Below are 25,019 nucleotides of genomic sequence, written 5' to 3' on the forward strand. Positions count from 1 at the left end.
TTGATTCAGGGGGCTGTGTGGAGGGAAGGGGGCATGATGGGAACTGGGCTGGGCTGTAGTAGGTGAACTTTGGGAGAGGGGCAGGGGCTGCAGCAGAAGTAGTCTGCATGCAGCTGGTAGGTACCTCCAGCTGGTGAGGTGCCACAGCTGCAGCCACTGCTTCTGCATCTTTTTAATGCAGGACCAGCAGAAGTGGGTGGTGGATAGGTGGGTGTGCCTTGGGATTCACCGGTTAGGCCAGAGCCAAGGCCTGCCATCTTGACCTTGACCCTTTCCCCAGTTGGATGCCATCTGGTTAAGGAGAAGAGTGGGCCTCCATAGATGACAGTGTCCCCCAGTTATTGGGAACCCTGACCCCAGCCTGTTAGCAGGAGGCACTGCTCAGCCAGAGGTGACCATGGCCACTAGCACCTCTCTAATGCTGTAAGCTGTCCCTGTAAGACTCACCTAACTCTCACCTGTGCTTAGATGTCCCTGTAAGACTCACTTAACTCTCACCTGTGGGGCAGCTGTCTTGTCCCCTCTCTCAGGGAGCAGCTGAGATACTAAGGCCCCCGGGCAGAAAATGGCACCTGGCTCCAGGCTTACTTTCCAAGCAGCTCTGCAGGCTGCCTGGGGGTCACCTGTGTTAGGCCAAGGTTATTCCCTGGCTGCAGGTCCACCTGAGTCTCCTGCCCACCTCCCCCAAGTTCTCAGTGGTTGTATGGGTAGCTGGCCTGGCCTGTGGTTTGAGCTGCAGTCTTAGCCTCCCTGGGAGGTTGCAGAGACAGAGGGGGGCTTCTGGATGGAGGGTGATCCAGGGTAGAGTGTAACTTGGGATGGAACAGTGGCCTTGAGCAGCCACAGGAGACACACTGCTGCTAGATTTCCATTGGCCAATGAACTTCCTGGCTACAGCAATCTCACTTTCTCAGAAAACGAAACTGAAATGGGACTGTGGTCACATGACAGGAGGCACAGTTGTAGCTGCTGCCTTGGGAACTCTTGCTTCTCCTTTCAGACCTGCAGGGGAAGGGACACTGGGCTGGAGGATCCCCCAGCCAGAGACACGTCTCCTGCAAGGCGGCACCCAAGTTCTGCAGCCAGTGTGGAAAGAGGCTGCCTCCTGCAGCCCAAGGACCAGGCAAGTCTCAAGGGGCACTGGAGTCAAGTGGGGAATGGGGGCATCTGTGCCTTCCAGGCAGATGGGAGCAGGGCCAGCTTGTAGCCTCAGGGAGGCCTGATCCTCCCCCCACAGAACTCTTCCCAGGGGACACTTTCCTCAGGCAGTTTTGTGAGGTTCTTTGCTGGAGTCACCTGTCCTGCTTCAAGTTTCCAGCCTCTTTTCTTTGAGGGAACTGAGTTTAGTCCTCCTTGGGGATGAGAAGCCTCTGGCTGAGCTGAAAGGCTCTGGACACTCCAGAGGATATCTAGGGAGGTGTCTGAGGCTGCTGGAGGGGGAGGGCTCTGTAGGTTTGCAATGCCCTGGGAGGGGTCCCCGCAGCCTGCCCAGGCTGTCAGTGGAGGGACAGGAGGGGACCAGCTGTCAGATGGGCCTTCCCTGCTGATGGCCGGAATAGAGCAAGTGCCTCCCCTGCCCCTGTCCTGCTGCCCTAAAGTCCATGGGGCACAGAGCTCCCAGAGGGCAGCACTGCTTTCCCTCAGCCCCAAGAATGCCCTGAGCATCTGGGACTTGTGGATCCTTGGGATGGGGCAGTGGCCACGAGCAGCCACAGGGCCTGAAGATTGTTTGTGAAGATGGAGTTGTGGAATGGTGGAGCCACCTGCCAGGGCTCCCCACCCTGGGTACCAGGAAGAACATCTGCCAGCTGGTGCCTTGGGAGGGGAGGGTTTGCAGTCTCAGGGGTTTAAAAAAGCCAGGCTGCTAAGCTGTGATGTGCCCAGCATTGTGCTAAAGACGACATTATCATAAATCCCTGTCCTTCAGATGCTGAGAGTGAAGCAGAGAGGTTAAGTAACTTGCCCACAGCCTCACAGCTAGCAACAAGAGACAGGATTTTGAACCCTCTGGAACCCAAGTGCAGGTTGAACTGTGGTTGAGGTCTTGCTGGTCTGGTTTGAGGGGAGAAAAGGGGTACTGGTCTGAGTGATGAGCAGTGCCAGACTGTTTTCACAGGCTTGCTGTGGGGCCAGCATTAAAATTAATGGTGGGACAAGACAGGGTGGTCCCTGACAGAGGCCAGGAAGGGCAGGTGGGGCAAACACAGCACCCTGAGGGAAGTGGTGACCCAGGGTTCCTCCTGCTGCAGGGCCTCCCTGAAAGGCCACTGCCTCCTGCCCCTCTTTTCATTTTTGGTGAGGGGCTGGGATGGTCCAGAACCACTTGCCAGCAGAATCTGAATAAAGGGGAATCTGCCTGAGAACAAGGATGTGTGGCCTTTTTACCAAAAGCTGCTGATTCTTCCCATCCTGGGGGCAGGAATCAGAGGAGAAGCAGCAAAGGGCAAATCTCTAGCCTTGGCCCTGAGCCTGAACTTGGGATGTTTACACTTCAAAGGGGAGTAGTTGGATTCCCAGGGGTAGTTATTTATAATCCAAAAGGCAAAAGGTAGGGGTATGTTAATCAGGTTTCTTGGAGATGGCTGACTGGAAAGGGGCAGAGCTCTCCCTTTCTAGGCACTACTTCTCATCGCAGTGTTTTTATAGATTATTTTATATCCAGGCCTGGGTTAGCCATCCATTACACTACCAGGGGCTGCCTTCCAGGGGGTGCCCATCCCTGCAGGTAGGGAGAGAGGGCAGAGTGGCAACAGGTAAACTGAGTCAGGTCAGATCTAGGAGGCTAATTTGAGTGAGTCCAGTTTTGCTCCCCTCTGCCCCCAGAGCCTGGCAGGGGTGCCAGCCCTGGCTTCCTCATGCCTGGTGCTGACTCTGTTTACTGCAATAGAAACTGAAACAGGAACTGGGGGCTTGGCTCCTCAGCAGAGGAGGCCACTCCTCTCAGCCACTTGGAGGTTCTTCAGGTGGTTCCATCTGCGCAGAACCAGGGTAGGAATCCCAGGAATTTGGGAGCCAGCTGTGGGATGCTCTGCCAGGAACCCAGGCCTGGAGGTGCTGTCTCTGCAGAGGCAGGGGTGGGGGTGGGGGGTGGGGGATGGGCTTTGAGAGAGGTGGGCCACCCTTTCCTGCCCCAGGTCCCCAGGGATCCAGGCAGGGACTCCTGCCAGAATGCTGGGAGCTTCCTGGAGGAGGCACCAAGGTCCATGCAGCTGTTTCTTTTTTATTCTGTGTTTTCCTGGAGGATGTGTGTTTCTACAATGGAGGAGATAGAGCATCAGGGCTCCTGGAAGGCTGGGAGTGTGCAGCTGGGAGCCTGGATGATGGGCGCTCCCTGCAGGAGGAGCAGCCTTGCCTCTGGGGCCCAGGGTGGGTGGGGTTCCACGGAGCCCCTGGCATGGGTTGGTGAGACCCCATCTAACAAGGGGTGAAGGCCAGATAATAAGGTCCCACCCCCATGAGGTCTCCCAGGGGGTTCCAGTGGAAGCCCAGCCCAGGATGTCCAGGAGGCCCAGAGCAGATGTCCACTGGGTGGGGAAGAGGCCTGGGCAGTGGTATCTGGTCCCTGAGTTTTGCTCCCCTCTGCCCCAGTGCTTACCACACAATGGGCTGGCAAAGCCTGCTGCACTATGCCCTGGCGTGTTTCCTTTTCAACTGTAACAGAATCATTATAACGTACATTTGGCATTTGATATCTCTCTCTCTCTCTCTCTCTCTCTCTCTCTCTCTCTCTCTCTCTCACTCTCTTATTTATTTATTGGTATTGGGGGTTGAATTCAGGGCTACTCAAACACTGAGCCACATCCCCAGCCCTATTTTGTATTTTATTTAGAGACAGGGTCTCACTGAGTTGCTTAGTGCCTTGCCCTTGTGGAGGCTGGCTTTGAACTCAGGATCCTCCTGCTTCAGTGCCCCCCCAACCCAGAGGGATTACAGGTGTGTGCCACTATTGTTACCGCTGTTGACCGGTGACGAGTTCTTGCTTCCCCGATATTGAAGAATAACACCAAAGAAGCACGCCAAGGCAAGGTCAGAGTAGAGATTAGAAATTTATTAAAGGACAGAAGAAAAGACTTCTCCGGGAGGAAGAAGGGGACCCAGAAGGTGGAATCGGTGGAAGTGCGGTTGTCTCCTCTTTTTATAGTTCTTTCAGTGATGGAATGTAGGTGGAAAGGCCTGAGGGGTGGGACACAGGTGGGCCGAAAGGGCAGGAAGGACTTTTGAGATGGGCTTATCACTTCTCTGGAATGGGCTATCTCCAAATCTGTTGGGGGCTGTTCATTAACACTTCTTCCAGGTGGACTTTGGCCTAGGGCCTTTTGGGAACTTCATTAACATTCCATGAGTTGTCCTGTTTTCCCTGAGTCATTCCCAGCATAGCCTCCATTTTAGATTTCACTCGATATTAGACCCGATTTACCTAACTACACTAACTACCTAACTTTAAATCTGGCTTCACTATGCCAGGCTGCTTTGGATCTTTTAAAGTGGAGCATTTCACGGGCTGGTGGAGCAGAGCACTTGTCTAGTGTCAGTGAGCTGGTTTGAACTTCCACACATTTTTTTTTTCTGGTCCTGGGGATTGAACCCAGGGTCCTTAACCACTAAACCACATCCGGAGCCCTTTTTATATTTTATTTTGAGAAGGACCTCACTAAGTTACTGAGACTGGCTTTGGACCTGTGATCCTCCTGTTTCATCTCCTCTCCCACCCTCTCCCTCCCCATCTTGTTCATAGTCCAGTGGTGAAGCCAGAATTAGACAGGCAGTCAGTATAGATAGGTAAATTGAGTCAGGTCAGGTCTAGGAGGCTAATTTGAGTGAGTCCAGGAAGTTGAAGACTGTCCCCTGAAGGACTGAAATGTTAATTCCTTCAGCTCTTCCTCCACCCTCATGAATAACCTTCCCCTTCTCTAATCTATTGCTAAGGTAACCTGTCCCAGGAGCTGCCCTCTCTATAGGGAGCTGTAAGGTTGTTAATTAATGTGTCCTGGGCTGTTCCCTCCTGCCCTTCCCCCTTCTGCTGTTTCTCACCTTTTGGCCATCCCACCTAGCATTCCTGGGCCCAGTCACACACAGGGGAAGGAGAGAGATAAAAGGAAGAGAGAAGAACAAAGAAAGCCTAGGGCAGATTTTAAAAAGCAGAAACCTCACTTCTGGGATACCAGGATACCAGCTATGGCCCCCTTCTTCCTCTTGGGAGAAGTCTATGTTACTCCTTTCTAAATAAACTCTGCCTTACATGCTTCTCTAATGTTCAAACTTCAACATGTAGGGGAGCAGAACTCGTAACCAGCGGTACCAGTGGGGTGGTCAGAAGTGGCTCTGTGGTTCCAGTTATGATCTCCAACAGCAGGGAAGCCAGGCGTCTTTTGGAAATCAGATGGCCACTTGTATTTGTTTTTGGTGGACTGCCTGTTGAGATTTATAGTCCTTGGGGCTGTTTGTGTTGGAGAACACAGGAAGCCAGGGCTGTACAGCAAAAAAGGGCACGGGAGGCCAGGAACCATGGAACAAGAGTAAGGCACCAAAAGGAGTTTTATGGGGGTGGGGGGAGATGCTTCCAGGGGAGGTTCCCAGGTCTGTGAAAGGGTGAGGGCCAGGAAGTCACTGTGCTTGAGGTCAGAAGAGTACCTATATAGGTCACTAGAGGAAGGAGGGCCTAGACCAACTAAATTGTTACTGCCATTAGCTGGTTGGCCAAACAGAGTTTAGGGGCCAGGTCTCTTCAGCCAGGTGAAAAGACCCCCCCATGGGATGGGGAGTGGGAAGAGGAAGGGAAAGGGAAGGGAAAGCTGCTGGCCCAACAAGGGCCTGGCTTAGGGGTTTGGGTGTGCCCAGGGCTCTGGCTCCTTTCTCTGGTCCTGCAGCCCTGCCCTTCTGTATATGGCAGCTTTGTCCTCAGGCTGGAGGCAGAACTCTAGGCCAGGGTCCAACATCCAGCCTGCCGTCATGGACCCCCCAGGAGGGGGTGTGTGTCCAACTCCAGCAGGAGCCCTGGAGCCCTCCCTGAGTCTGTCCCTGGGGCCAGGGGAGATGTCAGGTTCTGAGTAGATTAGGTTTCCTAGGGCTGCCTGTCCAGCTGGCATAGAAGGAGGGAGGCCCATCAGAATCCTGGGCTTGTTGTTAAATGTCAGCTGTGCAAAGGGAAGTGGTCTGGGAGTAGAGTTTTCCAACTTTTTGGCGATGTGTTGTGTGGGCAGTTAGAGGCCTTGGTATAGGGTCTGAGCTCTCCACAGGGACTTGGTATAGGGTCTAAGTCCTGCACATGGTCTTGGTATAGGGTCTTGTTATTTGGGACCCCCAAAATACCACCAGAGACCAAGATCAACGTAAACAGCAAAGAGGTGTTTATTGAGAGCTAGCTCAGTCCTCTGCGTGCACACAGTAACTAGTGACGCTGAGAGGCCCCAAGCCCAGGGGTTGCAGCAGTTTTAAACACTCTTTGGGGAAGGCAGGAACTTCACAGACATCATAGCATCTCTTAGCAAATCATCCCACACCACGGGAAAATCATAAAACAACTCTAAACATGATTAGCACATTCACTGGCGGGAACAAGTTGAGTAGGGGTGATTGGTTACTACAAGAGGAGGATTCGTTTGAACTGATTGGTTTAAGCCACGAGGGGTGTTCGTGCTGAACTACATGGTTTCCCAACACGTTATCAACCACCATAAACTATTGGGAGTGTCATCTGGCATCCCAGGTATTTCCCTGTCTCATGCTGATGGGTGGCTGCTATGGGGTTGCTATGGGTCCCCACTTGAGTCAGGGACACCTGGCGCAGCAGATCTCTCCTGCTATTCGTAGATAAACAACTTAGCAGGGTGGGAATGTACCTAGGAGTGCTCTGTGGGTCTTTCCAAAGTTCAAGCCCCTTCTTTGGACAGGCTTTGCTCTGAGGTAGAGGCTCGTTTTTCAGTCTGAGTCCTGCATGTGGTCTTGGTATAGGGTCTGAGTCCTGCACATGGGCCTCCTTCAGCTCATGGGCCCGAGGGTCTTCTTCCTCCAGCACTCTGGGCCCCAGGTCTGCATGGCCCCTGCCTTGCAGGGAGGAGATGCAGTGGTAAAAGAGCAAGGAGAGGGAAGAGAGAAGGGGCTAGGGGAGGGAACACCTGGAGCCCGGCAGGCCTGGGCCTTGGGCAGTCAGCTCAGAAAACATTCCAGGAAGAAAACCAGGCTTGAAATGGCCCGGTGTCCTCAAGACCCAGATTTGACAATAGAGATTCTTTGAAGGGTGAAGTTCAGACTCAGGTGTGCAGTCTTCAGTGGCTTTGTGCACACTGTGTAGATGACATACCTGGTGACACAAGGTTCTCGGTAGACCAGAGGGTAGATGGATGGGGCAGTGCTAGGCTAAGGGAGGCAGGCCTCCGCTGGGAGGTGCCTGGACTGGGGCTTCCTGCCCCTGAGGAAGGAGAAGGATTTTTCTGGTCTGGAAGAAAAGGGCAGATTCTGTTTTAGAGCTGCAGAGTTTGGGGTGCTGTGGACATTGCCCCTGCCGTGCCCGTTTCTTTTCTTTTTCTCTTTTCCTACACCACCCCTTTCTCTTTCTTTCTTCCTTGGTATTGGTGATTGAACTCAGAGGTGCTCTATTATTGAGCTACATCCCCATTTTGAGACAGGACCTCCCTAAGTTGCCGAGGCTGGCCTCACAGTTGGAATCCTCCTATCTCAGCCTCCCCAGTTGCTGGGATGATAGGCACATGCACCTGGCAGCCCAGCCTCTTTCTGTCTGATTCGATGTTCCTTTGCAGCTGGGGCTGAGTCCCTGGTCGCATCCTGCCTGGCTGGTAGCCGAAACCACAGCAGGGCCTTGAGGGAGGTCAGGTCTGACCTCTGCGTGCTCCCTGCTTTTCCCTGACCTGACCTGTCCTTCATCTGCCTGTATAGATTCTGAGAACAATAACTCCTAGGTGGCTCCATCCCTGGAGGAAGAGATGGAGTTGAGGGAAGCGCTGCAGGAAGACAGGGGACTGTGCTTGTCCCTTGGCTCCAGGGATCTGCAGGAAAATGCAGCTGAGCCCAGTTCTGAAGAGGGGTCCTGGACCATCCAAAGAGTGAGTGAGCCGTGCTGCCTCCACCGTCCCTGCTCCTGCTCTGTGTTTCCCTGGTGGCTGAGCTGGGCTGGCTGTCACCCTCACCACCACCATGTGTGCCTCACCCCCTGACTTTCCCCTGCAACCTTACTGCACAGAGGTCCAGCTGGCCCCAGAAGTGCCACCACCTGGCTGCCCTCAGTGTCTGGTCCATCCCCAGAGGTGTCTACTGGCTCCAGGCCCTGGGTCTCCACCTTCTTTTCACAGCTCTAGACCCGATATGTGTGTGCCTCAGGAGCTGTGCTGGGCCAGCTGTGCGTCCTGCTCTCTCTGGGTCTCTGTGTTGAGGTGAGGGGCTGGGTGCCCCTCTGTGGTGCCACAGGGCCCATGTGTGGGTGCTTGCTGGCTGGGCCAGCTGTGGGTACTGCTCTCTCTGGGTCTCTGTATTGAGGTGAGGGGCTGGGTGCCCCTCTGTGGTGCCACAGGGCCCATGTGTGGGTGCTCGCTGGCTGGCAGGGGCTCTTTCCCAGAGGTGAGGCCCATTGGCCTCTGGGAGAGTTAAACACCAGGGCATTGTTGCTTGGTCAGGGACCTGGCTGGAGCCCCCGGAGGCTTCTGGGAGGGATCTCCCTGCAGGGGTTCAGGAGCACTAGGTGTGCTCCCTGGCTCAGCTCCAGCTCACAGACACCCGGAGTGTGGCACCTGCTCCTAGGCTTCCTCCTGGCTCAGAGGGGACGGTGGCTTTCTGTGCCTGGGCTGGGGCTGGCTTGTGAGGTTCCTTGCAGGGGGTGCTCTGTGGCCCAGAGTGTGGCAGTGACACGCTGGAGTCCTCTGGTCCATGCATGCATGTGGGCAGGTGCTGTGCGTGGTGCATGGGTGTGGGGTGTGTGTGTGTGTAGTGTCTGGTATATGTGGTGTGTGTGAAGTGAGTTGATTTGTGTGTATGTGTCAGGGTGCAGGGCCTGTGGGGGGTGTGTGTTTGTGTGTGTGGTGTACGGTTGTGTCTTTCCCCTGGAGTGACCCCTTCCTCAGCAGGGAAGGCCACACAAACCTGGCCTTGGGGGATACTGAAGGCTTGGGTGAACCTTCAAGTGAGAGTCACCATGGAGACACTCAGGGGTGGTGATTAAAAATGCTGCAGTGCTCAGCAGGATGAGGGTCTTTTTAAGCCTTCACAGAGTAAGTTGAAGAATCTTTGTGTAAGAAAAAAAAAGGAGCAATAGCCAGGAAACCATAGCTGTGCACAGTGGTGCACACCTGTAATCACAGTGACCAGGAGGCCAAGGCAGGAGGATCCAAAGTTCAAGGCCAGCCTCAGCAGCTTCGTGAGACCCTGTGGCAGAGAGAGAGAGAGAGAGAGAGAGAGAGAGAGAGAGAGAGAGAGAGAGAGAGAGAGAGAGAGAATAAAGAAAGGACTGAGGACATGAGCCCTGTGTCTGATTCCAACTTCACACCGTAAGAAACTAGGAAAAGGTGAAGCAACTAAAACCAAAGGCAAAGAAGGAAGGAAATACTAAATATTAGAACAGAAATAAGCAAAGGAGATGGGGCTGGGGTTGTGGCTCAGTGGTAGACCGCTTGCCTAGCACGTGTGAGATGCAGGGTTTGATCCTTAGCACTACATAAAAAAATAAATAAAATAAAGGTATTTTAAAAAAGAAATAAACAAAGGAGAGAATAGAAAAGCACTAGAGAAAAAAACCAGTGGTTGATTCTTTGAAAAGACCAACAAAATCCATAAACTTTTAGACTAATAAAAAAAAAGATAACATGTAAAGAATTCAAAAGGTACAGGGTCCTGTTTTCTCTCTTACGTGGAAGCTAGAGAGGAAAAAGGGAAAGTAAGGTGGGGGCAGACCTCATGGCAATTGAAGGGAAATCAGTGGAAGAAAAGGAGGTGGGGGTGGGAGGTGGGGAGAGAGGGGAACTGCTGGGGAGGAATCCTGGCTAAATGATATTGTCACATTATGGATTGCATGCACCATCATACCGTGCAATCCTAACACACCAGTGGGAAAGGTGCCAGACTGGGGTTGTAGCTCAGTGGTAGAGCCCTTGCCTAGATATGGGTTCCATCCTCAGCACCACATGAAAATAAATAAATAGAAAGGCAAATAAATAAATAAATGTATATTTAAAAAAATAAGAAAGGATGCCAAAGAAACTAAAGTAGAAGTGGAGGTGGAGACATTACTGATGACTTTACAGAAATAAATCTCAATTAGAGGGAATATCATAGAGTTGGCATTTGGTTACCAAATGTTTAACAAAACTTGCTTAATTGTGGCAACAAGAGCACTAGAAACAAAAGGAAAAAGTAGAAAAATTGGACTTCATCAAAATGAAAACTTTTTTCATTTAGAAGAGGACAAGGTAAACTGAAAAGGCAGCCAATGGAATGGAGAGGTATTTGTAAATCATGTGTCAGATAAGGATTTAGTATCCATGATATATGAAGAACTCATGACTCAACAACAAAAAGACAGTCCGACTTAATTCTGGACAAAAGGCTTGCCTGAAACAGCCTGCCTTCCCCTTCCTTCCTTCTTCATACTGGGGAGTGGACCTAGGGCCTCCCACACAATACACCAACACGACCTCTGAGCAGCATTCCAGCCTTTCTTATTTTTTTTGAGACTGTCTCACTAAGTCACCTAGGCTGGCCTTGAACTTGTGGTCCTCTGGCTTTCAGCCTCCAGAACAGCTGCAATTACAGTTGTGCACCACCACGCCTGGGTTGCCTAAGCTTTTCTCCAAAGATGTGCCCAACAAGCCAGTGAAAGGCATCAGCACACATTGGTGGTTCAGTGCGATGCAAAACCTCTTGACACACCAGGTTAAACCTCTTAACACACACTAGGGTGGCTGTGATAAGAAGTGTCAAATCACAGGGGTCGGTGAGGAGGTGGAGAAGCTGGAACTGTGGTGTCACGCTGGAGGGAATATGAAGTCCTGCAGCCACTGTGGAAAGCAATGTGGCGGCTTATCAGAAAGTTAAATTCAGAATGGCCATATGACCCAGCAGTTCCACTAAGTATGTATCCAAGAGAAATGAGAACGGGTGTTTGAACAAATGCCTATCTATACATCAGAGCAGCCGAGCCATGGCACTCCAGCGGCACAGCAACCCAGGTGTTCCTCAGTGGAACATCAATCAGCCAGTATAAAGAAGGAAGTGTACATGTCCAAACTGCAACGAGGGTGCACCTCAGACACCCAGTGCTAAGAGAAGGAACCTGAGGTACAAGGCACACACTGTGCAATGTCTGTTATAGGAAATGTTAGAACAAGCTCATCTAGAGAGAGAGAGAGAGAGAGAGAGAGAGAGAGAGAGAGAGAGAGAGAGAGAGATCAGTAGCTCAGAGTTGGCGGTGACTGTGAGGTAGAGACGGGTTGCTTTTGGGGTGACGAAGTAGGAGCCTAGTATAGGTGATGACTGATGACATTGTAAGTGGCCTAAAGACCTCTGAGTTGTTAACTTTCAAATGTTTGGTTGGGGCAGGGATGTGGCTCCGGGTGGAGCACTTTACAGTATGTGTGAGTCCCTGGGTTCCAGCCCCAATACCTCAAAACACCAGCAGAACTACCCCCAAATGCCCATTTTTATATGATTTTCACACTGTGTGTGGTATTGTCACGGGAGATTTATTTAAAACACATGCCTAAAGGTGCAGAAGCCACACTGAAAGAAACTGGGAGTCAGGTGCACAGGTGAGCACCACAAGTGTCTCTGGGCAGTGGCTTCCCAGTCCCACAGTGAGCCTGCATCCTGCTTCACCTGAGCTGGTGTCACTGTTGAGAGAAGGTCTCTGAGCTCAGACCTGAAATTCCCAGAGGGTGGGCGGGGCCTGGGGGGGTGGCCTGAACCTCAGAAGCCAGGATGGAGCCACCAGCCATTCATCAGCCTTCCCCAGCAGAGCTGACTGTGTCCTTCTACCTGTGGTCCACAGGGCCTTGGGGGAGATGGCCAGCCTCCTCCTGGCCCTTTCTTCAGTGGCCACTGGATGCTGAATTGTGGGTTCCTGCTTGCTGGCTCTGTGTCCTTCCAGAGGCTCACACATTTGTGCTTCTGGCAGTGAGGGAAGAGACCAAGCAGGGGCCTGAGCTGGTGGGGTGGGAGGCTCCAAGTGGCCCTCGGCCCACAGTGGCTTTCCTTCCTCAGAGTTTGCTGGCGTGATTGACAGACGCTGCCTGAGGCTGCCTGGTGGAGGCACACCTGGCCTCTGGAGGCTCTGGAGGCTGTGCCTGGCTGAGCCTTGGTGCCTGGGCTGACCTGCTCCCTTTGGTGCCTCTGCAGCTGCATTTGTTGAAAGTACAGACCCAGGTGTTCAGGTGGAGGCCTAGGGGACCAGGACCTGATTTGCCCACCTGGGGGACACTTCTGCCCTGCCCACCTGCACCTTCCTGCCTGTTGGCCTCAGCTGCCTTGGGCTCTGGATTTCTGGTTTCCCTGCTCCATGAGGTTTCCCTGACGGGGCCTGGATGAGGCGGGGTTCCAGGGTGTGTGGGTGACCCTGTGCTGTCTGAAGGGGTCATGTCTCAACAGGGAGTGGCCTCGGGACCTTCTGTAGATGCCATAGAGGACATACCTGGTGAGCAAGCAGCTTCCCAGTGCCTTCCCAGCAAGAGGAGAACGGAGGGGGCTGCTCTGTGCGAGGTCTTGGACACCTTCACGGCAGACAATGAGCAGGTAGTCTGTGTTTCTGGCTGCAGAGCCTCCTGCCAGCCCCGCCAGCCAGTCACCCTCATACCTCCACTGAGAGGGCAGAGCTGGGAGCAAAGCCATTTGTGAGGCGTCTGCACCCACTCAGGTTTTGGTCTTTGTGGCAGGTCATTTTGGGGGTGCCATCTTTCTGTTCTGTGCTGCACATCCTGCCTGCCCACCCTGACTCCCAGCTGCTATTTCTTGTGAAAGTCCGTCCCTTTACGTCCCTTTATGCCACACCAGGGCTCTTCTCACAAGGCAGGTGCTGTCCAAGCTGGGCCTGTGCCCATCAGCAGGCTGTGCTTGAAATACCAGTGGTGTGGCAGGAAGCTTGGTGTCTGCTCCTTGGGGTTCAGATCCTGAACATTGGTTCAGGTGTGTTCAACTCCAGAGCACTGGTTGGGTGTGTTCCAGGTTCACCATCACACGTGAAGAGAAGCAAGAGAAGCTCACTTGTGTGATGAAGGTGCTGTGCACATGAGGAAAGCAGGGCTGCTTCACCCCTGCAGGGGATGCTGTGACTCCCAAAGAGCTGTGGCTGTTTTGAGTACCATGGTCACACACCGTTTCACATGAATTAAGTGAGCAGCTGCTGCCATGGGTTGGGCAGGGCCCTGGTGAGTTTGGAGGCCCAGTGTGGACTTTCCTTCTGAAGCACCCTTCAGAGACAGTTCCAGCCACTGCAGTTCTTTCCATTAGCGATTCAGATTATACTTGTATTGGAAATCAGCAACCTACTGCTTCCCAGGTATGGCCAAAGGAGTCTGGGTCCACAGGGGTGCTGTCACTTGCCATCAGCCCTGCCCTGGCAGTTGTCTTCCAGGAACTGTTTGGGGTCCCTCCGAGGGTCTTCCTGGGCCACCCCTGCAATTCCTGTGGTCTCCAAGCTGATGTGTCATGGAGGGTAGAGGCAGGCCCTCCTTGGGGCACCTGCAAGCCGCACCCCAGCATGCCTGCCCTCTTCAGGGCCTGCTGCTGAGTGCCTCCCTGTGACCACTCCCCTCCTAGAGGGCAGCTGGCAGTTATTTTATATCAAGGCAGAATGTGTGCTCTGATGGGCCTGGAGGGTCAGGACAGGCCACAGTGGGGTCCTCTGTGCCATGCAGTGACCTGCAAGTGTCCACAAGAGGCTGGCATCCATTTTATCTGGGGGACATGGGTTATCTGGACTTTGTTTTTGTTTCTGTAAGGAGAAAACAACCTAATCTAAGGTTTGATTATTTGAACCATTAGAAATCTTTTGGTTGCAAATTACCAAAAATGCAACTCAAACTGGTTAACTGAAATTTATTGCTCAGATGACCAATAAGTCCTGAGGCTGTAGACGAGGCTCAATCTAGGCAACTGGATGGTAGCTGTGAAGTCCAGGTGCGGCCCTGCCTGCCTGCACTGCCTCTTTGCCTTTCTGGCCAGTGTCTCTAGTACTCCAGACCATCCTGCCCCTTGGTCACATAATGGTGTCCACAGCTCCCTGCCCCACTGCTTCATCCAGGGGACAAAGGATGCTCCTTCAGAACAGAGGGAAAGCTTCCCCTCACACCTGGGCTCTGACTGGCTCTCCAGCCTGGCCCTCAACCTGCTGTGGCCGTGAGGTGCAATCAGTGGTTGAAGGAGCCCACAGGGCTTGACCCCGGGGCTGGAGCAGAGCTGACTCCACTCGCCTTGCAGGGTGCAGGGTGAGAACAGGGAGGTGTAGGGACCTTTCCCAGGGAAAGGGAGGAGGTGGGGCACTGACCACATGGGTCCCACACCCACCCTGTGCCTGGCGCTGTCAGCAGGTGGCCCTAAAGTGCCTCTGTGCATACTGACCCAGCCCCAGTCCCCTGCTTTCCACAGCTCTTGAGATGCTTTGTCCCTCTGGGTCACCTCATGGTGACCCTGTGATGTAGGGACATCTGTCCCATGTAACAGATGGGGAAACTAAGGCACCTGATGTAAGCCCCCAGGGTCACCTGGCCAGCGTGGTGTTTGGTGAGGCTGGATGTGACTGTGCTGCAGTCTGTGGGCTGGAGCAGCTGCAGGTCTAGGGCAGTGGGATGCTCTCCAGGGCTCAGCGCAGCACAGCGGCCATGGCATCTGCAAGAAGGTTGGTGCAGCACCCTGTCCCTTGGCTCCCTGACCAACTCCCTTGCCAGCTGGCCCATCTTCAGGTAGTGGCTATTTAAAAATATTTATTTATTTATTTATTTACTTACTTACTTACTTACTTATTTACTTACTTACTTATTTACTTATAGCAGAGATTGAAGCCAGAGATGCTTTTGCCTCTAAGCCACATCCCCAGCCCTTTTTATATTTCATATATATATATATATGGTTGTAGATGAACACAATACCTTTATTTTATTTATATATGTGGTGCTGAGGATCGAACTCAGTGCCTCATTTATATGAGGCAAGCGTTCCACCACTGAGCTATAAACCCAGGCCTGCATTTCATTTTGAGACAGGTCCTCACTAAGTTGCTGAGGGCCTCATCAAGTTGTTACAGTTGGCCTCGAACTGGCAATCCTCCTGCCTCTGCCTCCTGTGTCACTGGGATTATTGGTGTGTGCCCCCACCCCTGGCTCCCATTGCTTCTTAAAGCCAGGGGTCCTGTTAGTGGAAGCCTATCCCTAAACACTACCTGTCATATTGTCTGCACAAACAAGGAAGCTGATCTGGAAAGGTGCATCAGGTGGATGTCCCTGCCAGGAGGCCCTCCCACAGCAAAGCTCTGGTAGCCATGTTGCTGGAAGGATGTGCCAAGCAGCTGCCAGGGACAGGGCAGCTCACCATCCTCACCGTCCTCATTGAAGCCCACCCCTGGCTCCTTACAGCCCTTACCTGCTACAGGGATGAGCCAGCTGGCCCTGGGGGCTTGGGGAACACAAAGCACCCACCTGTCAGCTTCGTTCCCTTGGGCCTCCATAGGCAGCTTCACTGCCCACCTGCCTTGGCATTCATGTCCCACTGCCTACTTTCATGAGGACTCACCTTTGCTGTCTGTGTTGCTGCCTGTCACTATCCCTGATGCTGCACCCCCTTGTTGATGTTGAAGTCTCTCCATTCCTTGTGTGGACCACACCCTGGGACTTGGCCTCTCTACGCTTCTGTATAGGCCTTGGCCTCCTACCCATGGCCTGCTCTGTCACCTCCGCCTTGATGTTCCACCTGTCCTAAGGCAGAGGCCTATAGCAGGTGTTTGCTGAGGAGGCAGAGTGACTTTCCCAAGCCCACCTGTCCTCACTCACCCTGGCTTCTGGCTCCCATGTGCCTGTGTCCTGCTGTGTCCCACCCAGAGGTGTCTGGTCCAGTTGTTCTGCACTCAGTGCTGCCCCCAGGTGTTGCTGCAGTCACTGCCTGTGTCCAGGCCCTACTCACCTCCAGAGCTGCTGCTTACACTGGGTGGGGGTGGTAAGCAGGCCTGAGCTTCAGGGGGTCTTCCTGTGCTGGACATTGGCTTCTATTCTAGGTGAGCAGGAGGCCTAGGGAGGAAGGGCTGGTCTTTGTGCACAAAGACCTGTGAGTCCTGGCCACGGAGATCAGGCTGGGTTAGAGCTTCTGCATCTTCCAGACTCAGCCTGTGCTGCCACCTTCTCCAGGAAGCCTCTGAGTCAGGGTGGCCTGTGACCACCCACCATGCCCTCCTGGCTGGATTTGTCCTTGGAATGTTGCATAATGCATCTTAACCTGCCTCCATCACGCTGCCAGCGTCATAGGACAGGACCCTGTTGTGCCCTTATGCCCTCGTGGTCCTTGTGCCTCACAGAGGCCCAGGTCACTCAGTGGCTCAGTGTGGAGGCAGCACCACTTGGGATAAGCGCTGACATTTCAGGGACTCTGGGAAGGGCTGAGGGGGTGTGTCCCTCCCCAAGCCTGTGCTGGTCAGCATCTTCTTGGAACCATCAGGATGCTGATGGAGACCATTAAGGTTAAGGGCCCCAGATCTGTCTAGTCCATCTCAGAGGCTTCCAGGGCACCCTGAGGTGTCAGAGAGGGGATCACCAGTTGCTACACTATCTCATGCTCACGACTGCGCCTGGGCTGGCAGCATGGGCCTCCAGGTAGCCTGTGAAAGTGAGGACCCTGGGGCCCATCCAGACTGCTGAGTCACTGCACATGCTAACAGCATCTTGGATGATCTGGTTGCCCTTGGGAGATGAAAAAGTTCATTAAATCTCCTTTCTCATGTGAGACCCTGGGTCTCATCCTCAGTACCATGAAGAGAAAAAATCTCTTAAGCCCTGTCTTTCTATTTCACACAGTGGACACTGACTCCCAGTCAGTCTAGGAGCCCTCTGTGTGCCTGGGGGGCTGTTGTGGGCATCTGGACAGTTCTGCAGGAAGGTCAGCTAGGATTCTTGGGGAAGCTGCAGACTGACGCAGAAGGAGGCCGCACATTCCAGACACAGACGCACTCACGTTCTTCCCTTTTCCTGATGTCTTAACCCCAGGAGCGGGGGCCCTGGGGCAAGTACAGGTCCACTCCCAGCTGTTCTGGGTGGCAGGGCCTCGCCACATACAGCCAGGGCTTGGGATTTATGAACCAGTTGCCTTCAGTGGCCCATCAGCACTTCCTCTAGAGCATCATAGCCCTTGGGGCCAGGTCCCAGCAGCCTGCTACTCACAAGCAGTGTTCCTGGTTCCCAAGGCTAGATATCATGTGCTGGATGTCGGCTTTCATTCTGGGTGAGCAGGAGGCTCTCTGTTCCTCAGTACTCTGCGGTCTCCTCCTCTCCTTTATTCTGGTTTTCCTGCTTGTGACACATACGATGAAGAGTGTCACATGGACAGCCCGTGCATGTTGTAATGTCCTAGAGTGATCTCGCAGTGACATCCTCAGCCACTCCTGCGAGGCTCTCTGCCTGGCCTCTTGCTCCTTGGACCCCACCCCTGACCCTGGGTTTCTTAATTAAGTTCTGTCCCTGATAAAGAAGTTGCAGGGATGATAGATGTAAGTGGTTCAGCAGAGCTAAGCTTGCTGTACTGGAGAAATTGGGGGTGGGGAAATGGGAGGGAAACATGGGACAGGTTGTAGTCAACCTCAGAAGTAAGATTGGTATGTCTCTCCTGTTTAGAGCAAAAGGAAGAAAAGGAGGAAGAATCAGGACACTACTGCTTCCTCAGAACAGGGTTCCTTGGCCCCATCGCCTTCCATTCCCCAGCGTCCAAATTCACCTTCACACCCCTGGTCCCAGGACGCAGCCCTGGCCCAAAGCCAAGCCCCGCACGCTGGTCCAGCTGGCCAGTGCAGGGGTGCAGCCACAGGAGATGTGTCTCAGAGCAGGCCAGCACCCCAGGACCACACGGAAGAAATGGATCTCCACACCTCCACGCCCTCTGGGGACAGGGGCCTCTCCCAGAAGGTGTCTGGGCTGCCCACCTCTACCTGCGAAGCCCACTGTAAGGCTGAAGATGCTGCCCAGGAACTCCCGCTGCCTGAATCCAAAGGGGACTCTGAGTCTCAGAAAGAAGCACAGAGGGCCAGGCAGCACGTGGAGGTCCCAGCTTCTGGGGTAAGTGTTGGGGAGTGGTGGCGGGGGCACAGGACGGGCCCTAGCACCTTTGGTGTGCCATGTGGGTGAGACAATGCTTCCTGCTAGGAGGGCAGCTGGGACTTGCTCCCTGGGGGTGGGGGGCAGGAAGGGACTGTTGGCCTCACACTCAAGTTTAAGGCCAATGCTGATCTTAAGCCCTTGGGACAGAGCAGCCTTCATTTGTCTCTGTGGCTCAGGGAGTCTGGGGTCTTTATTTCCTCCAGGGAGTTGACGCTACAGCTGAGCCAGATAATCCAGTTAACAGGGCTGGGAAAGAAATGAAAGATAAGGTTCAGTCAGCAAATGAGCTGCCGGCAAGTCCCCCTGCTTCCAAGGAACACTGCCAGGTACAGGTTTCCCACCAGGGTGGGCCTGGGGGACATCCCTGCTCCAACCTGTCACCTGCCCATCTTCAGTCTGGTTATGTGGCACATGTTTGGGGAGAGCTAGGGACAGTGCGAAGGAGACCAAGCCTTCCTTCAGGGAGCTCACTTGCTGGAGGGGGGAAAACTGAGGCCAAACCAGGAACCAAGAAGTGAGCTGGGAAAAACTAGAGTGTGGGGGGTACCAGGAGGATCCCCAGGAGAATGCTGGTTGGTGCCACGGGGGAAGGTGGCTCCTCAGCCAGGGAGGCTGGTGAGGCTTCAAGGGAGTTGCTGGGGGAGCAGAGGCTAGAAGGAGTGAGGGGTGAGCTTTGGAGTCCCTGGGGACACATTCAGATGAAAGCGTTGGCATGCCCAGGCCCGAGGGTGTCTTGTGCCGGCCTGCTCTCAGTGGAAGGAAGTAGTGTGCTCAGGAGTGAGAGAGGGAGGAGGCCCAGGCAAGGTTAGGGAAGGGTCCTGAGAGGCCATGGGAGTGGACTGGAAGGACTGGACCGTCCACCTGGGCTGCTGTGAGATGCATGGCTGAGGGGCAGTCTTTCAGGCTGGGGCTTGGTTGCTCGTTTCAGGAGGGTGAGACCAAGGACGGGTTGGCTGCTCCTGGAGAAAAACCAGGTGAAAACAACTCAGAGCCCAAAGACCCCAGGAAGCCAGAAGGGAGTGACGATAATTATACAGCTGCTGTGACCAAGGAGAAGGAGCAGAAGAATCAGAAAGCCAGTGCGAAGGCCGTCCCCGTGAGGTACCAGGCCACCCCGCCCAGGGCCAGGGCACAGGGAGGCCATCCGTGCCTGTTGAGGGCCCCTGTGATGAGTTCAGTCCAGGGGTTGCAGAGGAGGCAGGCTGGCCAGGCCAGGGACTCACACCCTCCTCTCCACTTCTTGGCCGCTTGTGATGGGCAGCAGCCAGGGGTGAAAATGACCAGCAGAGAAAGAGGAGGTAGGTTGTCCAGGAGCAGTTGGTGACCACAGTGCTTCCTTCCCTCTTCCAGCTGGCTGAAGCCCGAGGAGGGGATCACTGTGCACTTCCACGCCATCATCCCCAAGCATGTCACCTTCGACCCTGAGCTCCACACGGTGTTCATCAGGGGAGGAGAAGAGCTCGGACAGCCCAAGTGGAGTGACGCTTGCAAGATGTACTTCATTGCGTGAGTCCCGGGTCCCCCAGCACCTCCAATGTGTGTTAGAGGTGACCAGTGAGTCCCTGAGGTGGCCCTGCTTCCTGGGTGAGTGTGTGTTTGATATCCCAGCATGCATTTCTCAGTCTCGTTTTGCCATGGCTCTTTTTTCTGTCCTAACTGGAAACGAAGCCCTGCCCTGTTCTAGACATGCTGTCTTGGTCAGTGTTCGTTATAGCTTTAGGTCTGTGTTCTTGGTATTTGAGACCTAAATCTTCTGAGATAATACTTCCAGATAACTGGCCACTAGCCGGTGTACTTTGATTTGCAGGGACTTACATGAGTACGGATCCCTCATCGAGGGCAGCGTTGTCATTCCCAGGCAGAGCCTGGATAGAGCCATTCCTTACAAGTACGTCCTTCACCGTGGCCGCAGCCGCAGCTCTGTGGAGTACGAGTACATCTACGAGCAGCCGCAGAAGGCAGGCGAGCACGTGAACCGCTGCCTGTGTGTCAAGTCCTCCCTCCTGTGCTCCAGAGGTACAGAGCCTCTCCTGTGGCACCTGTGTCCTGGCCTGGGTGCTGCTCTGCGGAGCAGACGACCTGGTCTGCATGGGTCCTCTGCTGTGTGCTGCCCCAGCTGTGGTTATGCAAGAGAGAAAGTGGGAAGGAGAGAGGACAAAGCCAGAGGAAGGGCTGGGACTGTGAGCAGAGTGGGCCCCGGGTCCCGGGCAGATTCTGGGACAAAGCACGGAACAGGGAGTTGCTGGCTGGCCCTTGCTGGAGGCGGTCAGGTGGTGACCGGAAGCAGAACAATGTGTTGAGAGCCTTCCTGTGGGCCTCTGTTATTTGTCCTTGTCACATTTTGCTGGTGGCACTTGGGTGGCTTCCACATTCGACCTGCTGAATCTTTGGAAAGAACCCGCTGCACCTCTTCAGGCCCTCTGGCAGCTCTTTGTCTGTGACCCTCTCTGCAGCTACTGGTTGTCCAGACCTGCCTGGGCACCCAGCCAGGTCCTCAGCTCCCCCCGGGGCCAAGGATTTTTTTAAAAAAATGTTTTCTGGGTTGACCTCAAGCACCTGGGCTCCAGGGGTCCCCCTGCCTCATCCTCTTGAGTGGCTACAGGTGCACCAGGACACCTGACTATGCACGTAATTTTTAATGACAATAGTGTACCCCAAGGACTTCAGCTTTTAGGCAAGACTGGATTTCATCAGGTAATTCCACAAGCAAAGATGGAGTTTCTGCTCTGACAAGTCCCACAAAGTGAGGGGCTGGAGTGGGGTCAGGAGAAGCTCCAGAGGAGACCATGCCTGAATTAGCATATGAACCCTGGCCAACTGTCACCTGGCAGGGACAGGGTAGAGCTGGGGTGGCAGGGCCAACTAATGGGATAGCAGTGTGCACAGAGCCTGCTTTGGGCCTCAGGAGTCCTGCTCAGCACCTGTCTTAATATTTCACTGCTATTTGTGTGTGTCTTTCTACTCATAGGGCTTTTTTTTTGGTACCAGGGATTGAAACCCAAGGGTGCTTTACCACTGAGCCATATCCCCAGGCCTTTTTATTTTTTATTTTAAGATGGGAATCTCCCTAAGTAGCTTAGGGCCTCCTAAGTTGCTAAGACTGACCTCGAACTTGCAGTCTTCCTGCTTCTGCCTCTGGAGTCGATAGGATTACAGGCAGACATCATTGTGCCTATCATTGTGTCTCTGTCCATCTTATAAGTTTTCAGTCTTTTTTTTTTCTTTTCTTTCTTTCTTTCTTTTTTCTTTTTATTTTTTCTGACATTGCTGGGGATGGAACCAGGGCCTGTGCATGCTAGGCTCTACCCCTGAGCTAGATCCCCAGCTCTTTTATTCATTTTTAAATTTTGAATCAGGTTTTGCTAAGTTGCCCAGCTACCCTCCTGCTTCAGCCACCTAAATTGCCTGGAGTATAGCCATGCACCATGGTGTTGGCTAACCACTTTTGTTTTCTAATTATTTTACAGTTAACATCACTGGGTTTTCTAGGTCTATAATTGTGTCTCTTGCAGGTGGATCTCAGAGCAGACTTGAATTCAGCCCTTTCCCTGTAGTGGGCACCTGCTGGTGGCTCTGTGTCTGCCGGGTAATCTGCACCACCCTCTTTGGGGTGGGGATTGCTGTTCCCAGTATGTACCCTGAAGTCATTTACCAGAACAGGAAACTCAGTTGCTAGTGAGAGATGTAGTTTTAATATAAATGTTTTTAATGTAATTTTTAAAATTTATCTATGACAGAAGAATGCATTACAATTCTTATTACATATATAGAGAGCACAGTTTTTCATAACTCTGGCTATATACATAGTATATTCACACTAATTGGTGTCTTCATACATGTACTTTGGATAGTAATGATCACCACATTCCACCATCATTGATTACCCCATGCCCCCTTCTTTTGTTATAAATGTTTATCCTGCATATGGTCATGTTTAAAGCTTTTACCAGGCTTGCTGAACTGCATTGCTAAGCAGAGACTTGGTTTTAAGCTCATCACTGTGGGTTTTCTAGGATTTCTGTCTCTAGAGCTAGGGCCATGGTAGCTGATGGAGTGAGCTCTGATCACCTCAGTTTTCCAGAGTCCTCTTGTTTTCCTTCCTTCCTTTTATCCTCTGACTGTGCTCCCCTATTTACGTTTATTTTTTAGATAGAGCCTCCCTAAGTTGCTGAAACTGACCTCTAACTTGTGATTCTGCTTGAGACTCCTAAGGCACTGGCATTACAGACATGTGCCACTGTGCCTGCTCCTCCCCTGTGTTTCTGTCTTCCTAGGTGGTACCTTGGATTGGTGGGTTTTGAGATCTTAAATGTGACTTTTTTCTTGCTATCACCCACAGACTGGCATCAATATGATGACATAATTTGCATGAAGCCTCCTGGGACCTTCCAGAAATTTCAGAACCTCTTCACTAATAAGATGAAGAAGGAGCTGGTGAAGGGGAAGATGATAGCAGCTGAGATCATGCTGGGCCGCATCTTCAGCAACCTCCAGACCTGGAACCTCGTCAACCTGCAGAACTTCTTCACCCAGTTCCGGCAGTTTTACTCTGTTGTCCGAATGCCTATGATTTATGAAGGGAAAGCACAGCCCTGGCACAGCTTGGGCCTCGAAGAGGAGGAGGTATCAGGCTTCCCCCGGTCACCAGCAGCTCTGGTGTGGGTGACCTACTACTGGTAATGAGACCCTGTGACTGACTGGGGCAGCTGCAGAGGGGCAGGAGGATCTTTCCATCCCTTCTTTTCCTGCTCCACCTCTTGGGAATCCCTCGCCCCCATGTCCCTCCTCCTGATTGCACCTCTGAGCCTCACTCCCAGCACTGATCTTGAGTTTTTCCAGGACTAGGCAGAGTTGAAAGAAAGGGTGGAGCCCATCATTGCCCCTTCAGCCACACTGTGGCTTGGATACAGAGAAGGCGCTCTCTCCGAGTTTGACATTGAGCTCTCAAGAGCATCCAGGGGTCTCCCAGACCCACCTCACTGCAGGGTTTGGGACTGATCATGTGCTTCTGCTGTCCCAGAACCTCAGAGTACCTGGGAGTTGGGGAGGCGAGGGAGATGGGGCCCTCCCCAGAACTCCCCTGTCTCAGGGCCTTGATCCCCTGCCCGAGGGTTCTCCAGCCTCCAGGGCATGCACTCCATGGCTGTGCCTCTTCTTTCCCCTGCACCAGGTGAAGGAACACCTGTGGGAGTGTTTGAAAAAGCAGATTGAACCGTTTCTGGAAGGAAAGAGTGGGGACGCCCTGCCTGAAGGCTGGCCTGTGAGGAGCAGACTGAGGATGGGCCTGGTCCTCCTTTTCCTGGTGGAAAATGCCAGACTCTGCTTGTCGGAAGGTGACTTGACCTCACTGTGCTCCATCCTCTGCCCCAGCACCTGCTCTCCAGATGTCCTACACCGTGAACTCCACCACATCCTGGGCACATCTGAGAGGTATCCTAGTGGTTCCTTTTGTTTCTTGGTTAGAAGTTTCGTAGCCATTTATCATGATTTTTATCTGGTTATAGAGATAAGTGCTTGTTAGAGAAAGTCTGAGCACACAGTCCTGTCACCACCTGCTCCTGTCACTTTCGTGGCACGTGTGTCATTGCTAGTTTTGTTAAATTCTGTGTTCTCCTGAATACCCTGGCTTCAAAAAGCTCCAAAGGGCCAGGAACCATGGGCCAGGAACCATGGCGGCACTGTCATCCCAGCTACTTGGGAGGCTGAGGCAGGAGGGTTGCTTGAGCCCAAGAGCTTACGGCCAGCCTGGGCAACTTAGTGGAACCCCATCTGGAAAAATAAATGAGTGACATAAAGTGCATGACAGAGTGCTCCTGGGGGCCCCTCCTCTGCCCACTCAGCACGCCTTAGCACTGGGGCCCAGGCCTGCCTGCAGGTGTCACCAGGACAGCTGCAGGACCCACAGGGATGCTGTCCCTGCTGCTCCACCTGTGCTGGTAGCTCTGGAAGCACACTGCCCCTGCTGTCAGCCATGGCCTTTCATGTGGTTGCGGAGACCTCTTCTGAGCTGCTGTGCTCAGAGGATCAGGGTCTCTTCCGCTTCTGTTTGGATTGAGCTTGGGTAACATCCGGTGGCCTTTTCTGAGCTCTTAGCATCTGTGGGTTTCCTAAGTTTTAAAGACCCAGGTAGTTGCTGTGCCCTCTGTGAAAGGGTGACAGTGGTTAGGAAATCTCCAAACAGCTGTGCGGGGGTGTGAGAGAAGGAAGAAGCATCTATTTCTGTACCTGTGGGACACACACCATGTGTTGTTCCTTTTAAAAAGTGGCTTTGTAGCTGGGCACAGTGGCACATGCCTGTAATCCCACAGACTCAGGAGGTTGAGACAGGAGGATCACAAGTTCAAGGATAGTCTCAGCAACTTAGGGAGGCCATGTCTCAAAATAAAAAAGGTTGGGGATGTAGCTTAGTGGTAGAGTATCCCTGGGTTCAAATTTTTTTTTAAAGTTTGCTTTGTGTTTAGGTCTATCATCGCCAGACTACCTGGTTCAAATCCTAGGCCCTGTGTGAATTTCTTGGCTGGAAACTGAGGGCCCCAATTCCTCAGCTGTGTGGTGTGGGTGGATATGACCCCAGTGGGAGTCTGTTGGGATTCGTGATGTCTTGGTGCACTGGGATCAATCCCAGTGCAGTGCCAGGTCTCTTTCCCCTCTTGTCTCCCTGTGTTTCCTGGTCTGGGACTTGGTCTAGGTGTGCCACACCTTGGAATAATGATTCTGCTGGATGCAAGTAGCTTT

General features: G+C 53.1%; 1 protein-coding gene across 4 annotated transcripts in view; it reads left to right on the forward strand.

Moving 5' to 3' along the window:
- Positions 1-953: 953 nt before the first annotated feature.
- The window catches only part of LOC101954706 (E3 ubiquitin-protein ligase RNF213), a 105,130-nt gene continuing 81,064 nt past the window's right edge, over positions 954-25,019 (forward strand). For 3 of the 4 annotated variants that reach the window (XM_078030678.1, XM_078030679.1, XM_078030681.1), the window contains exons 1-10: positions 954-1,123; positions 7,894-8,060; positions 12,586-12,729; positions 17,805-18,242; positions 18,488-18,610; positions 19,213-19,385; positions 19,635-19,790; positions 20,092-20,300; positions 22,624-22,907; positions 23,455-23,714. In XM_078030678.1, coding sequence (XP_077886804.1) covers positions 7,941-8,060; positions 12,586-12,729; positions 17,805-18,242; positions 18,488-18,610; positions 19,213-19,385; positions 19,635-19,790; positions 20,092-20,300; positions 22,624-22,907; positions 23,455-23,714 — 1,907 coding nt within the window. In that variant the 5' untranslated portion in view covers positions 954-1,123; positions 7,894-7,940. The remainder of the gene's footprint in view (positions 1,124-7,893; positions 8,061-12,585; positions 12,730-17,804; positions 18,243-18,487; positions 18,611-19,212; positions 19,386-19,634; positions 19,791-20,091; positions 20,301-22,623; positions 22,908-23,454; positions 23,715-25,019) is intronic. The other variant, XM_078030680.1, reaches the window with a different exon arrangement.

The sequence above is a fragment of the Ictidomys tridecemlineatus genome, chromosome 13 (assembly GCF_052094955.1).
Source record: "Ictidomys tridecemlineatus isolate mIctTri1 chromosome 13, mIctTri1.hap1, whole genome shotgun sequence".
NCBI lineage: Eukaryota > Metazoa > Chordata > Mammalia > Rodentia > Sciuridae > Ictidomys > Ictidomys tridecemlineatus.